Genomic DNA, 17,005 nt, shown 5'->3' on the forward strand with positions numbered 1-17,005 from the left:
AAGAACTATTGTCTATGCTGCTGTCATATTATGGAACAAAGTACCTACAAACTTTAAAGATGGGTCATGTTTCAATTGCTGATATCAAAAAGTTCTTCAGAAGTGATCAGTATGTGAGCCAATTGTAAACTAATGTTTGTTTCTTTCTTTCTTTCTTTCTTTTTTTCTACTTTTTGTGTTACTATTGTATAAGTTCTTGTGCGTCTTAATTTTCATATTTGTATGCAATCATTGTATAACTTTGTTATAGTACACGAAATTGGTGTACAATGCCGAGTTGTCTCACTACCATATCTAGCACTTCGTGCGTGGGCCCATGTCTAGCCAAGGAGGCTAAGGGCCCAGATGATTTACATGTGCCTTTTTTACCAATGGTTTACCATTGGTTTTACCATAAATTGATTTGATTTGATTAGTGTTGACCAGCATAGAAAGGACTTCAGAATATGAGTTATGCTACTGCTTCCAAGTGGTTAAGTTAAGATGTTTTGATACAATGAGCACTTGGTTGTCCTCAAGTGCAACCAGGGTGTGGTACACCACCTCAGATTCTAAGAATTTAAAAAAAATTTTTCGTGCTTCATGTCAGATTTTGTGTGTGAGTTCCTGGGAAAGCAACAGCTGTGCTTTCTCAACCTGAAGCTTGTGTGTCTAGAAAACATTAGGTGGTACTGCTCTACCTCCGCCTATTCCCCTGCTTGGAAAATGGGCTGATGCCATTCACCACTACACATTCAAAAGTCACAATTGCAACAGGCACTTTCAAAAATACACTCTTCAGGTCCTGTGAACACAACTGCGACTTTAGTGTCTCACAGCAAGAAGGGAGGTTGCTCGCCTCTGAGCTTCCCAGAGCGATCCTGAGAAATATTGCCAACAGGCTTTTGTCAGGGCTTTTGGGGGGGAACTAGTGTAGACCACCTATAAGTTATAACGCAAATTGTTAGAATCACGAATATCCACACTGTAATGTAACCATAACGTCCAAGTGCTACAGTCACTGCATGATGCAGAAAAAATAACACGAAGAAAAAAAAAAATAGCTACCGAAGTTTTGGACACTGTACGGACTCTTGTTTGATTTTTCGGACTGATCCTCGCTCACAATGTCAAAAACATGGTGGCCGTGAACAAAACTTTCGCTATTCTGACTGTCACCAGAGCCCAAAGTTTCGTTCTCAAGGTGGTTTCTCTGCTTTTTGAGTTGCATACGGTTGCTGCGAAGAGTCTTGTCAACTCCACACCAAACTGCAACTTTGATTGCCTATTCCGAACTATAACATAACTATAACATCTAGTACCCATGGTCAGCGCATGAAGCCGACAAAAAAAAAAAAGAAGCAATCGAAACTTCGGATGCCGTATGGTGTCTTGCTTGATATCAGAGTGATTTGCCTCCGCGATGTTGAAAACATGGTGGCCGTGAACAAAGCTGTCTCCATTCTGGCTGTCACCAGTGCCCCAACTTTCGTTGTCGAAGTGGTTTCTCCGTTTTTTGAGTGCCATTTTCAAGTGCCAGTTTTGTCAATTCTGCACCAAAGTGCAACTGTGGTCACCAATTTCTGACAGCACTGGTTAGCGTGGGTGGCCTTGCCAGCATGTGTGTCGAGCGGCATGACATGTGTGCATCTGTCTGCAGCGTGCGTGAAAATCGGTACAGATCCATGGGTGATCAGCCGGCAACTGCCATGAAAGCTTACCTAGTTTGTACGTATGCAAACTGGTAGGATTGGCAAAAACTCATGTATGGGCACAAAGACTTAAAGCTCCGAGCTGAATTTGCAGAACACAGTATAAACTCACAACGTCACAGAGTCAAGGTTTGCACACGAGACATCCGATATGCACTTTGCGACGGGTGAACGTGAAACGCATCTACGGCTTTGGCTATCATGAAATTTTCAATGGGTATTATTTCAACTTGGCCGGGAACAATGCCCTTTTCTCAATGTATCGTATAAAATGACCAGCTGAAATCATTGTATTTTCATATCAATGAAAGCAGAGTTGTACACCCACTTATTTCTGTATGTAATCATGACTGGGTGAGGAGGAAGTTCCACGATATCTAAAGGCGCGCGGTCTATCCATGCTTCAGTAAAACAAACATACAGAAAAATTGTTAACAATATTTCCGCAGTGCTCTCTGCCTGATAATTCAGACATTTTGGCGCCCTCCTCCATGTGTGAGAAATCGGTCAATGACTGTATTAACTTTCTGGCACACAAACTGAAGAGCTGAAGAGTGACAATGCGCATGCGTTTGGTGCAGAGCACATGCACTGCTTACAAGTGGCCAGAGCAGAAGAGGCTTCTCCATTGCCTAGAGCCCCCACCCCACCCTCCACGGTGTGCATACCACGTGACATAAAATGTGCTGCCACTGCGAATTTTTTTTATTTACCTGTTTCTCGTTAATTCACTCCGTATCTCCTCCTCCTCCGCATTGCCTAAGCACTGCCCTCATCTGTCTCCTCTCTGCTGTCACATGTTGAGTAGCACATTCACTGCCTTGCGTGTCTCCAGCAGTCATATCATAACCAGTATTTCGCCTCGCATGGCTGGACTAAAGAGGTATGCGTATACATGGAGTTGTATGGGAAGGTAAATGGGAGTCGGAAAAGACCGCTTTATATCTGGTCCTGCACTATAAACGGTTGCATTATAACTGGTCTGAACTGTAGATTGAAAGCTCTGCCAGCAAAAAGCAAGGCAAAAAGCATCTTTCTCCATGTCCACAATACGTTCCACAAGATCAAAAAGGTGGCACAAAAGGCAGACATCAAAGTGTTTTTGTTGGTACCGTATAAGCTTTCAAGCTTGAATGATTGTGCAGGAAAGTGAACCTAGAAGACCTCAGCAGTACGATTTCTGGCGGCAATGCCAGGTTGCTTATCAAGTGCTCAGTAGGGGTGACTTACAGTGTGCTATGTCATATGTTTGCTCTTATGTAAGACAAGCGGGGAGATGCCTCAATAGGCAGATGAGTGAATATGTGACTTGTATGTGTGAACCAAGAGGCGATAGCATGATGGCTGCCCACTGCAAAACCTGTAGATGCAAATTTGACTTTCAGAAGCCTAATGTGCTTGAAGCACTTCAAGGACACTTGTGCACGTTTAGTGTTAGAAACCTATGTAATTATCACGAATGGCAGCAGTTGTGTCTGTATGCCTTCTATCAGCCTAACTGAAAAAACAAACTGTTTATCTCAGCCATGCTTAGAACGTGAAAATGCCCTTGTAGTTAGACTAGGCCAGTGGTATGGCGGGAATATTTTTCTGTGCTTTCTTTATCCAAATCATTCCTTTTCCCTTTCTTTTCTTTTCGTGTCAGTTGTTTACTCTTGCCCCATTCAAAAGTGCTGTTCTTTTGCTGATGTATGTTCCGATCACCCAAATTGGCACACTGCCACTAGACGTTCTGTGGAAAATCACATGTGGTTCCAGAACTTGCTTATTGTGTGATGCAGTAAACAAAGCTGTTAATCAGTGCTCGTTTCATGTCTTTCCATATCTCAGCGGACGTTTCTTGTGCTGTTTCCACACATCCCAAGATGGTGGTGCAAAGTTTTATTCACAGTGTGTGACATGGTGAATATTGATGGCCATTGCAGGTTCACACTGGTTTAAAATTAGAAATATTTGTACATTAGCAACTCATCGTTTTCAAGATGGCTGGGGCCCTTTATGAAAGCTATGATGGTTTACAGTCAGAACCTTATATGAAACATTTGTTAGCTTTGACACCTGTCAGAATTATTGGTATTGAACTCTCGTCTCACTTAATTTTGTCCTATTTTCTTCTGTGGCTATGCTAGTTGGCAGCAGGTAGTTTCTGCTTACTCTACTCAACCCTGTAAGCATACAAAGTGTGTTTAAAAAGCATGAAATTTGTTTTGTTTTTTTCCTGTATCATGTTAGGAATAAAAGGAGTATAGAATTAATCAGCATTGAATTCATGGAAGTCCAGTGTAGTGGCGATTCAGCAGTAGTAGGTAGTAGGCAAATACATCGGCACAAATGGACATAAGTGCAAGTCATGGTTAGCACTGAGTAAAGTGATGTCAAAACATAGTATTCTGATCAGATCTCTATTTGCTATATGCTAGCACCACAAGTGTAGGGACCAAGTCAAACATTGACAATGCATACCAGGTGATCTAATGCTCACACAGTGTATGTGTTACAAGGAAAACAGGACAAGCAGTTACTTTCATGGGTGGGTTTTCTTTGTGCTAGACCACTTTATTATAAAAGCCAGCTAGCCCACCAATAAGTTTTGAGGATTTCCCTTGAAACACTTTTAACATCTCTAAGTCAGAGTCCTTTCTCTTACTCACCATGCTGCTGCTGTCCTCTTTCACACATTTCTCACATTTTTGTGCTAGCTGTTGAATATACATAATTTTGAATACTGTTTGAAAACTACGCTAGGCTTCCCGCAGTTTACAGCTATATGTCCCAGTGTGTGGCATTTATAACAGCGGATCGGCCTAAAAGATTTGAATTTTCTTTTCTGTTCCTTTTGTACGGTTTCCACGTAAAGTTTCTCCTCACTCTTTTCTGCGGGCTTTTCATCCACGTCTACAGGCTCCGATCGTCTAGTCTGCGAACCCCTTTTGAATGGAAATGGTTTCCGGGGTCCATTTCAACCGTCCCAATTTCCATCCTCGGCGTTCAGCTTTCTACGGGTTGCGTACTCTTCGGCTAATTCAGCCGCCCTTTCCACAGTGTTTACATTCCCTCTGTCTTGCACCCACAGTTTCACAGCTTGGGGGATGGTTTTGTAAAACTGCTCTAGGCACATGCATTCAATGATCATGTCTCTGCTGTCGTACGCTTCCGCGCTTTTCAGCCACTCGACTAGGTTGGCCTTTAAGCCGTATGCAAACTCCGGATACCCCTCGCTATCTTTCTTGCCTGCGCTCCTAAACCTTTGCCGAAAAGCTTTGGCTGAAAGGTGGTATTTCTTCAGGAGACTAGCCTTAACTTTTGCATAATCATATGCATCCTGTGCACTCAGTCTGGCAATTACTTCCGCCGCCTCACACGGCAACATAGACAGCAACTGCTGTGGCCATGTACTCGGACCGAAGTTCATCTTTTCGCAAGTCCTTTCAAAATTGCATAGGAACAAGCCTATGTCGATCCCGACCTCAAATGGCTTTAATAGCCTGTCCATGCAGTATAATTCTGCCTCACTTGATCGTCCCGGAGCCCCTTCACTTCCTTGAGACAACTCCAAACGTTTGCTTTCAAGTTCCAGTTGCATTTTTCTTAACTTGCGATCTTTATCGCGTTCCTCCCTTTCTTTTCTCTCTCGTTCTTTCTCTCTTTTTCAGAAGTTCAAACCCAATTTCAATTTCTTCCTCACTGGCCTGTTCGGAAATTAGCTTCAGTAATTCCGATTTTAGCATTTCTTTGCGTACATCTAGGCCCAGTTCCTCGCCAACAATCAACAATTTGTCTCTCAGCAGTGTCCTTAACTCCATGATTGCTGCTTTACTGCCTTGGTCCTGCTCGCTAAATCTAGCTAGGAAAACACAACCTAGCTAACACTCAACAATCTAGCTTCCCTACTGTTCTAAACAGAACAACCACAAAATGAAGCCTAGAGAGTCAAAGCAAGAACCAAGCACTCACCGCAGACACAGCACCACGTCGCAATGTCCATCTCACCGCTGTCAGCCAGTTGTCAGGATTGGGGGCTCAATCCCATCGCTCGTGGTCCGTTGTCAAGATTGGAGTCCGGCATGAATTAGAAGGTAGCTGGCCCATGCTGTCGTCCAACTTATCCACGCTGAGGACGTTGATGAAGGGAAGGACTGCTTCTCATCGAGAACGAGGAATAAGGGTTTATTTACAGTATTTACATGCAGTTCATCAGTCTAGCATGACTGCGAGAGAAAGAAGGTCAGTCTAACATGACTGCTTGAGAGAGTGTCTCAGTCTAACATGACTGCTTAAGAAAGTGTCTCGAGCATCCGCACAACAGCCGTTTATAAACACTTGGTCCTTCCCCGATTCCAAGGTAGTGGAAACGTTTGTACAGTCATCGTAAACACGCCGCCTCTCCACGGGACAGTTTACACACACCCACGCACACACACACACACACACACACAGGTTCTCGGTCCGAAACCGACATCACACGAATTTCGTAGAACTCAGAGCCCCGCGCAGTGCGCCCGGGTAGCCTTTGTCTTGCGTCTTGGTCGGCGTGGGGGAAGGAGTGTCTGACGGCGTTCCCGCAACTACTCCCCCACTCATAGCAGATCAGGTCCGCGTTGGGGAGTTCGGTAACAATAGTTGGCCCGCCGAACTCATTCCGTCACAACGGTGACGAGGCTAGAGCGTAACGGTGGCGCTTTCAGCACAAAGCCTGCTTCGTCAAACGCATCCTAGCTGAAGCGACGGAGAGTGGAGGACGCGCGTATTGTTCCCGACACAGTCGACTTAGTCACGCCGTGGCTAGAGGTTGGCGGCGGCGCTCCAGGAAAAGATGATGCCCGCGGTCGCAACTGGTTGGCAAAACTTGCACTGCAGCTGGCCTTTCTTAACACCCCCCATTCTGCGCAGTTCTGCCAACAGATCGTCGCTCGTGCTCGTCTTTGTTGGTTGCGTAGAAGTCATTCCTGGCCATGTGGTTTCTCTGCCTCGTTCGACTCACCACCGAAACGGAAGATGGCGGATCCGCCAGCTGATCATAGGCAGTGCACAACGTCGCCGGTAATCGTCACGAAAGTGCTTGCTTAAGATAGCAATGGTGACAGTGACGGCAATTGTGGCAGCGATGACGCAGTAGGGCAGGCTGCCTCAATGGTCCTTGCAGGATACCCTGCAGATGATTGAAGTCTCTCTGGGGCTTTGTATTCATGAGGGACCTTCCGCTGCACTACGTGGAGCACCTGGATGCCTTGGAGAAGGATGTCGGCAAGCTTCGCATAAAGCAAGCAAGGCTGGTGGACATGGGGTTTTCTTGTGCCAGCCAGTGAGAAGTATGTGGCAAGATGGTTGTGGCGATCTTGCCCCTGAGCCTCTTCTGGATTTCTCAAGCTGACAGGCTGGTGTGCCAACCTTCTCGCATTCTTTAAAAGGCCCCTTTGGGTCGCCAAAGCGGTGCCTCACCGCAGCTTGCATGTCGCTTACTGCCTGTGACCCCTCTTTGCATTTGTTATAGCAGTGCCATTCTTGAATGCCGACAGTCACGGCGTGTTACACACGATCGGAGCACGCAGGAAGCAGAGTTACACAGTTGAATGAGTGAACACAATCAGCAGCTGGATAAAGGAATGTGGCGGGGAAGGGGACTGGCCTCCCCGCCATTGTAGTTTTCTCGCAACAGCTCTGCCATCCCCTTAATTTGATTTTTTTTCATGCAACCCAGTTATAACAATTATCAGTTATAACAGTGGACTTTTTGTGGCACTTGAATATTGTTATAAGTATGTTCAACTGTATTCATATTCTTAAAAAGATGTTTGATTGTACTCTATCAATAGTTATCTATCAAATCCAAAGAGCTTCTAATGATGTTACCTCGCTATTTTAACCAGGGTGACAATTAGTACATATATTTGCAGTGCTTTTGGGCATATTTTGTTCCAGGCTCGAACAAATGCCTTGGTGACGCAGAACTCAGACCTTCGAAAGGCATTGGCTGAAAGGGCACAACTGGCTGTTGATGTGCAGGAGAAAGATTCTAGCAAAGTCCATGACTTGGTAAGATCTTCCATTTCCCTCTTTCTTACCCATTTGAAATTTAGGATTGAAATAACTCGTTACAAAACCAAGTTAATCTGCAGTCAAGTCCAGTCATTAGCCTCAAACTGTATTGACTGTTTGTCATTAGTGCCCTGGCGTGCTGGTGTATCCTCAGATTCTCATACAGGACTGGTTTACTAGGACTTGTGCCTGTATGCTTCAGTAGAAACAAACTGATGAGGGCCACAATCATAACACTGGATGGGATGAAAGTTGCTTTTTACATGCAGAATGAAAGCAGCAGGATTCCATGAAAGATAGAAATATGGCCAAAATCTCATAAATTAGACTTAATTGATTTTTAGCATGTTATACTCACATCATTCAGTAGCACAAAAGTTAACTTTTTTTTTTTCCGAGAGTGTATATTTTAGAAGAAAAATACAAAATTCCTTTGCAATGCAGGTGCTGTTTCCATGCACCATGTGTTGTTGCAAATTTGCAGTGATTTAAAATACGAAATAACATGACTATAATGAGCCTCTATTTTTTTTTTTTTTTTAAGTAGACATATTGAAGAGTTAGCTAGAAGGGTTTGAGACTTCTGTGGGTGAAAGAAGTACTGTAAACACCACATATAATACTATATGGGAATCCGGAGCAAAACTTGAGTAAAAAATTAGGCTCAAAATTTTGGTTTCATTGTTGCTGCACGGCTACCATCATCCTTATCGTCCTCTAGTGTACAGGAGGAGGTGCCATCTTGAGACGGTGTAGATTTAGCCGCCATAATATGCTGATATAGCAAGCAAGTGCGCACCTCGGCAGCATATGAGCTAACATACTAACCACGTGAAGGCAAACTACATTTTTTCTCTACAGTGTAGCAGCAAAATTTCAGGACCGCAAAAGCATTGCTTGGTTGCCTTCAGGAGGAAGTTTATTTTAGCTGCAGAGAATATTGGCAACTGTGCCACCAGGAGGTAGTTCACCATTTTAATAGAAGTTTCTCACTTGTATTGTACATGAATGCAACTTTCTTTTTTTTTTCACGTTTTCGCTATCCTCAAATCCCGCCTCTTATTTTATGCTGTCCGCATTATGTACAGGTTTTTGTAGTATATAGTAGACTGGATAAATGAAGCTGCTGAAACAAAAATGCTGGATAAACGGGACGAGGGCACAAACTTTGGTTGGCTACCCATTGGAACAACGTTAACAAACTGGAACCGAAATGCACCTACCTCATCAGCCGTTGTACTTCATATGAAACAGGGGTAGGCGGACAAACACGTGAAATGGTGACTCCAAATGGTTAGGCAAATCCAATCGATCAGCCAGTTATGCTGTTGGAGCATTAGCAGCTGCTCTGCGACATCCACGTCACCTATATTTCGCGTTCCTTGGTGGATAGTGAAAGCGACAGTCAGAAAGTGAGTCCGCATGAACAAATGCATTGTGCAAAAGAAGCTATGTTATTTCAACCAAAGTACAATAACCTGTTTTTTTCACAACAGTCAAATAAAACATGTGATGCTTCTAACATGAAAAAATTTTTTTTGATTTTTGGGTCCTTTTCATAAATTCTGATCAATTGAAATATCTTTTCTGTCCCTTCGAGTTCCGTTAAAGCAGAGTCTGCTGTGTTTCTAAAAAACTTAATAGGCAACAATTCCTGTAACATGGGGATTTGCCAGGATGCAGTGATACGCCCAAAATAAAGGGTTAACAGGGCAACGAAGATGCCAGAAAACTTCTCAGATTTGTGGAAATGATCTCTTATTGCAATAAAGAGGTATCTTGTGCTCATAAAATGAATACATATGTATAGAACTCGTTTTTATAATTATATTAAGACTCGGGCTCTTGCATACAAATGAAAATATGTGTCCCTGATAAAACATTCCTGTAGCCTTTTTTTTTTACAGCAACTATACGAGGTTTAGCTTAAATGACATACTCTTTTTTGTTTATATATTTGTTTCTATTTGCTCATTTACAGCAACCTTCGACTGCCCTATATCAAGCAGCATGTTGATATCTACTATTTGAGCGGTTTTTACAGCAGGATTTTAAGATATTCTTAAAAATATTTGCATTGCTTGTCAAAGGACAAGCATTTAGTCAATTCCATCAAAGCTGAATAAACAGAAGTCAAATGTATTTTAGTGAACGGTTTCTATATATAATCATGGTGGCCCAAACATCTCTGGCGCTTTTGGTGCATAGCTGCTATTAGTTCTAAAATACACTATATGAGAAGTTGGCTGATTTTGTGATGAAATTTTTCAAAAAAGTTTTTCCTTTAAGAAAACTGGCAAAGTTTGTCTACTACTTCCGCAATACTTTCTCTTTCTGAAAGTATGTCGCGAATTTCAGCGCTCCAGAAATGGACCGAGACAATTCAAATATGTTAGAGAACATCTATATCGAAGAAAAAAAATAACGAAAGAAAAAAAAACAGCAAACTACCCTGACACACTATAAACACTATCCACACATGAGACACTCCGAAAACTAGCTACACACATAAAAAAACAAACAAGCCCTCAACTACATATTGTTCCTCCACTCTACTAACCAACGCAGCGTCACAAGCAAATGAATGTTCTCACCGTTGCCAGTCGGTGTCGAACTCCTGCCCAGCGTGGCAAAGGACGTTGGCCTGCGTGCTTCTGATGCAGTGTGGGCGTCGACCTCCGTCGAGAGCGATGAGGTTATGATCTTCCGTAGAGACCCACGTGGCACTGGATGTGGTCTGGGTATAGTCGGCTGTTGTGCCGCTAACGTGACCAGGCGATTGCCTTCGTGGCATGGACAGCAGCCGGTTACGGCAGTGTGGGGTTGAACTGGGGCTGCAGAACACAGCCACAGCAACGCAGTCGAGGCTCAGGAGCTGGAGTCGTTGCTGGCCCACTCATGAACGTCCCCTCTCCGGTCCGTGGTCCCCGAAGCTGCTGCCTCCCATCTCCAGAGCACAGCTGGAGATGTCACCGTCTTGCTTTGTGATCACATTAGCAATGCCTGCTCATCTCCGCCTGCATCTGCTTTTTCTTAATTCTTTCTTCGTCTTTCGCGCTTCAGATGCTTCACATTCTTCTCGCCTGCGGGTCCCTTCTCCATTACGTCAACCGGCGTATTCGTCTTTTTCACATGGTTTATGACATAGGCCCTCATTTCAAGAGTTTTTTGCACAAAAAACTGCTCATCGCACGCTTGTCACACCAGGCTCGAAATGAATGATCACAATGCCACTCCATATGTCCACTGTCCATACATCTCCTCGCGGCACCAAATTATTAATCTCTTCACTGCACTTAAGCACAACTCTCTGCACAGCAAAAATACAATTTACACTGATTGTTGTCTTGTGAATTAACATCCAAACCTAAGCAACTCAACTAAAAAAAGTCAGCACCCACGTTTTCTCTCCCTGTAATATATTTGACATGAAAACAGTACTCTTGCAATGCAAGGCTCCACTTCATTACTCTTCCGTTTGTCAACTTAGCCTTACTCAAGAATTCCAACAGCTGGCGGTCCGTTTGTATTCTGAAACACTTGCCAAACAGATAAATATGGAACCTTTTGACAGCCCATACCAATGCCAGGCATTCTTTCTCCACTGTAGAATAATTTCTCTCTGCATCATCGAGCTTCTTCCTGGCATAAAATACTGGATGTAAAACCCCGTCCTTTTCTTGCAAGAGCACCGCTCCCGATGCCTTGTTGGACGCATCAGTCCGCAACATGAACTCATGCTCCATATTTGGGGCTAAGAAGATTGACGGTTCCGCCATTTTTTCATTTAGTGTTTCGAAGGCTTTACTATGTGATGAGCTCCATTTCACCACATTACTAGCACCTTTCTTTGTAAGTTCTACTAATGGCACAGCTATATCGGCATAATGAGGTATAAACTCTCTGTAGAATCCCGTCAGCCCTAAGAATGATTGAACCTTTTCTTGGTTTTTGGTTGCCCCACCACTTTGATTTTTTCTAAAATGCCCTCTTTAGCAGCAATTCTGCCCATGCATAACTTATGTCCTGGGGAAAAAAAACGCTTGGAAGGCAAATTCACATTTCATTGGCTTAACGGTTAACTTTGCACCCTTGATCCTTTGAAACAGCTCTTCTAATGTTTTTAAGTGCTCCTCCCATGTGTCAGTCGCAACCAGGATATCATCAATGTAGTGCTCTACATTTTGCATTCCATGCAAGACTCGTCTCATCAATTTTGTGAATACTGCGTCAACTGTTTTTAACCCAAAAGGCATGTACTTAAAGTGGAAAAGTCTGCTAGAATACGAAAATGCTGTTTTCTCCTTGGATGATGTTTCCATGGGGATCTGCCAGTAGCCTTTCGCCGAGTCCAGCTTTGAATAAAACTTGTTGCCTGTGACTTTCGTGAACACAATGTCAATCCTCGGTATAGGCTTGGCGTCCGCCTTCAGGACGTTGTTCAAACATCTGAAATCCATGCAGACTCTGTTTGAACCATAGGTCTTCTTGATCACGACTAAGGGTGCATTGTATGCCAAGTTAGTCCTTTCTTTTATTCCCTGATGCAGCATTTTGTCCACTTCTTTCCCTATCGATTCTTGCACCGCCAGCGGTAGAAGGTACTGCTTCACATGCACCGGTTCCTCAGTCGTGCATTGCAGTTTGCATTGCACTAATTCGGTACTTCCTTGAAGGTCTGAAAACAAATCGCTGTACTTGTACAGTAGAACCTTCAGTTCCGCATCCTGTTTTCCCGAAAGGGATGGGTTAATTCTCACATTTTCTACACCCATACTCTTTTTGGAGCTGTACGTGGGCATTTCTGCCTCACCAGTTTCGTCGGTTACGACCATGCAGGCTATTGTGGAATCTTTTTTTGTCTCTCTCTCTTCATACTTCTTTAACATGTTTATGTGAAACACCTTCTCATGACTCTGTATGAGGAGTTCATGATCAACATCATTCTTCTTTTGAGTCATAGTAAAAGGCCCCTTTCACTGCATCAGTAGCTTGTTGCTATCGCTGGAAAGGAGGACTAGAGCCTTGTCTCCTGGCGTCAGGCCTCGATTCACTGTCCTCTGGTCGTAGTACTTCTTGTGTCGGTGTTTTGCCTGCTTCAAGTTCTGGTGCACCACTCTGCATGTTTCTTCTAATCTTTCTCTCAACTCCAATACGTATGTATATGTGGTCTTTAGCTCTCTCCCAATTTCTTAATTTGCCCATAAATCTTTGAGAATCTCCAGTGGTCCTCTCACTGTTCTTCCATACAACATTTCAGATGGCGAGAATCCGATGCTTGCTTGTGGTACCTCCTGGTAGGCGAAAATGAGAGCCGGCAGATACCTGTCCCAGTCTTCGGGCCTCTCTTGGCACATTCTCCTGACCATAGTTTTAATCATACCATTGAATCTTTCGACCAACCCATTAGATATTGGGTGATACGACGTCATCAATCTCTGCTCAATGGACATTAACCTGTTGACCTCCTCCATCAATTCTGACATAAAGTTTGATGCTCGGTCACTCAACACTTCCTTTGGGACCCCATACCGCGCAAACATCTCGAGGAGAACTTCTGCCACCTGTATGGTGTCAGTGGTCTTCAATGCAACTGCATCTGGATATCTGGTAGCCACATCCACCAGCGTGAGCACATAACAGTTTCCCTTGCTAGATGCAGGTGTTATGGGGCCTACTATTATGTCTATGGCCACTCTGTGAAACGGCATGTGGACAATGAGCATGTCCCCAAGTGGTGCACGCCCCACTCGCCCTTTTGGTACCGTTCTTTGGCACACATCACAAGACCTCACGTATCTGTTCACGTCACTCTGAATTGCGGGCCAAAAGAACTCTTCTGTAATCCTGGCTAGGGTGTTTTTTATGCTCTGGTGACCAGCCATGACACTATCATGTCCTAATCCCATCACTGTCTCCCAAAGGCCTTAGGCACAATGAGCTGCTGAGCCTCTCTGCCCGAGCTGAATATGCATCTTCTATATAAAAGACCATTGTGCATAACAAACTCAAATGTAATGCGGCTTCTTTTCCTTTTCACTAATTCTCCTATCTCCTTGTGGCACGATCTGACCGACTCGTCCTTGTCTTATTCCTCCCTGAAATGAGCGGGCGTGATTCTTAACCACTGAATTGCAGGTACCTTCAGGGCTGCCATGGGTGCCTTGTTCTGGGTTTGGGCTCTGGTCTGTACAGCCAACGATATACCTGGATGGCATATCCAGGTTGCCACTTCTCATGAATTATTGATGTACAGCTGTTGCTTGCTCACTTCTTGACGGGTTGTTCACCACAGTCATTCATCTGTCTTACTGCGACAGCTGTACTTCTCTTCCAGCTCCAATCTGGATCATCCATTCTCCGTTCTCCAGATACATTTCATAGAATTTGATTGTATAATAGCTCTTCAAGGTATTTTGCCTTAATCCACCCGGTATCATACGGTGTGGAGACTTGGATACAGGCTTCAAGTAGGTACCTCCCTGTGTTGTCAGCCAAGGTAACTTGCGTTAGTGCTCCTCTCAGATCTTCATCACATACCAGGCTCCTCTTTACTAAAACCGCATTTGTGCCGCTATCTATTAGCACTGTTACCTGTTGTCCATGAACCTCTCCTTCTATGACAGGTAGAGCTTGTTCCTTTGGGTCTCCTTCCTTCCGCTTTTCCCTCGGTATCTGTTGGCTCTCTTGAACCTGGTTCACCTCTGCACAGTTCGGTTGCAAGTCTGTTTTTCCGCACTTGCCTATTATGCACAGTTTTTTGTGAAGTGCCAGACCTACACTCATTCGCACAGTGTCCCTTTCTATTGCATAATTGACACACTATATGTTGGAGAAAGCGGTTGTTCCCTACGTGACAGTTAACAGCATGGTGCCCGGTACGATTACAGAGGAAACACCTTAACTGGGGTGGGTGCACGGTTTCCTGAGGCTCATATTTTGCCTCGCCTACTTTCTCTCTGGCTAGGTCCTTTTTCACTCTTCCTAGGTTTCTCAGCCCCTGTGCCTCCAAAAATTGATCAGCGTGTTCAGCTAGATCGTTGAGTGAATCCAACTTTCTCTCTTTTAGGAAGACACCCAGGTTATGGCTACAGCAAGCTAAGAATTGCTCACTGACAATGCAATCACGAACCCCTGTACAAGTCTTTGCGACATCGGCCATTTCCACCCACCGGTTAAAATAATTTGTCAGGCGGCACTCAAATTGCTTTCCCGTTTCTGCGTCTTCCGTTTTGCAGTTTCGGAATCGCTCACAAGAACCTTTCGCTGTAAGTTGGAATCTTTGTAGTAGTGCCTTCTTAACATTGTCATGGTGTAGGCTGTCGGAGGCGGTCATCCTCCCAAAGACATTCAGTGCCTCGCCTACCAGGCAAAGAGTTAGGGCTGTGGCCCATTCGCTCCGGTCCCAGCCTTGTCCGAGGGCTATTCTTTCGAGCCGGTGCAAGTATGCATCCAAGTCGTCACAATTTTCATCGAATGGTGCCATTAGCTTACGTGGACAGATTTTGTTGGCTTTTGGAGACTACGAGCCGGAGGACACTGACGCCAAACTCTCGTCATCACGGTGGCCCTCTGTTACTTGTGCCAATCTCAGTTTGAGTTCTAAAATATCCTTCCTAGCATGCACTTCCCATGCTTCCGCACATGCGACCTCGCATTCTTTTGGAAGATCTCTCTCTGTTTCTTAATAAATTTCATGACTTCTTCCTTCAACAAATCAAATTCTTTCACTAAGGCTCGAGTCTTGTCCCAATCCATTTTCGGATAAAAAAAAATTCACGACGGGGCAGGAAAAATCAATCCTGGCAGGCTTGCCAATTGTCACGAATTTCAGCGCTCCAGAAATGGACAGAGACACAATTCAAATATGTTAGAAAACATTTATCTCGAACAAAAGAAAATAACGAAAGAAAAAAGAAGAACGGCAAACTACCCTGACACACTATAAACACTATCCACACACGAGACACTCCGAAAATTAGCTACACACATAAAAAAACACGCCCTCAAGTACATATTGTTCCTCCGCTCGACTAACCAATGCGATGTCACGAGCAAACAAATGTTCTCACCGTCGCCAGTCGGTGTCGAACTCGTGCCCAACGTGGCAAAGGACGTTGGCTTGCGTGGTTCCAACGCTGCGTGGGTGTCGTCGAAAGCGATGAGGTTGTGGTCTTCTGCAGTGACCCGCATGGCACCGGACGTGGTCTGGGTTAATCGGCTGTTGTGCCGCTGACGTGGCCAGACGATTGCCTTTGTGCCACGGGACAGCAACCGGTTACAGCAGCGTGGGGTTGGACTGGGGCCGCGGAACACTGCCACGGCGACGCAGTCGGGGCTCAGGAGCTGGAGTCGTTGCTGGCCCACTAACGAACGTCCCCTCTCCGGTCTGTGGTCCCCGAAGCTGCTGCCTCCCGTCTCCAGAGCACAGCTGGAGATGTCACTGTCTTGATTCGCAATCACGTCAACAATGCCAGCTCATCTCCGCCTGCGTGTCCTTTTTCTTAATTTTTTCTTATTCTTTTGCGCTTCATGTGCTTCTTGCCTGGGGGTCCCTTCTCCGTTTCGTTGACCAGCGTCTTCGTCTTTTTCACATTGTCATACAGGTCTTGCCGGTGGCTCATGACAAAGTATTTGTAAAGATATTAATAACATTGTTTAGTGGTAGTTTTGGACACACATAAATAAAGGGGGCTTTCAATTCTATGAATTCTGAAATCTTGCATAATCCATGGAATTGAAACGGAGTGATAGGATCAGAGGACCAGCATTTTATTTCTTTAGGACTTCGTTAGTTCACTGCTGCCAAAATGTGTCACATGAAGGATGTGTTTCCCATGCACTACCTCCATGTGCGTGTGTGGCTTAAGGCTTTGTGCTTCAGGCCTCTTGTTTTATTTCTTTATATCAATGATTCTCCACACTTTCTACAGTAAGCTAATACAATTATGTGTGCAGGTTATATAACCTCCATTCCCATATTTGATTCATAAAATGAGGTGGTATACAGGTATCAAAGTGTGGAATGACATTGTTTTAATTGTTTTAGGGGGCTTGAAACAAGACTTTTATATAGCTAAAAATATTTCACGCCATAGGTATTGTATTGTAAACCGAGTAAATATGGCATATTATCATGTGTTCTGTACATTCTACAGCTGATTACATGGTTTTCTCATAATTTCAGTTCATTTGTTAAGAAGTGAAAATTTGTTATTTATTTATTACTTCCATTTGGTTTGTGGTAAAAAATGTTTTATTACAACTTTCATAAGTAT

General features: G+C 44.2%; 1 protein-coding gene across 3 annotated transcripts in view; it reads left to right on the forward strand.

Annotated features, from left to right (window-relative positions):
- Window positions 1–17,005, forward strand: part of LOC126547181 (golgin subfamily A member 2-like) — a 166,010-nt gene that overhangs the window by 116,347 nt on the left and 32,658 nt on the right. For all 3 annotated transcript variants that reach the window (XM_055062799.1, XM_050195060.3, XM_050195062.3), the window contains one exon: window positions 7,611–7,724. In XM_055062799.1, coding sequence (XP_054918774.1) covers window positions 7,611–7,724 — 114 coding nt within the window. The remainder of the gene's footprint in view (window positions 1–7,610; window positions 7,725–17,005) is intronic.

Source organism: Dermacentor andersoni, chromosome 1, assembly GCF_023375885.2.
Source record: "Dermacentor andersoni chromosome 1, qqDerAnde1_hic_scaffold, whole genome shotgun sequence".
Lineage (NCBI taxonomy): Eukaryota > Metazoa > Arthropoda > Arachnida > Ixodida > Ixodidae > Dermacentor > Dermacentor andersoni.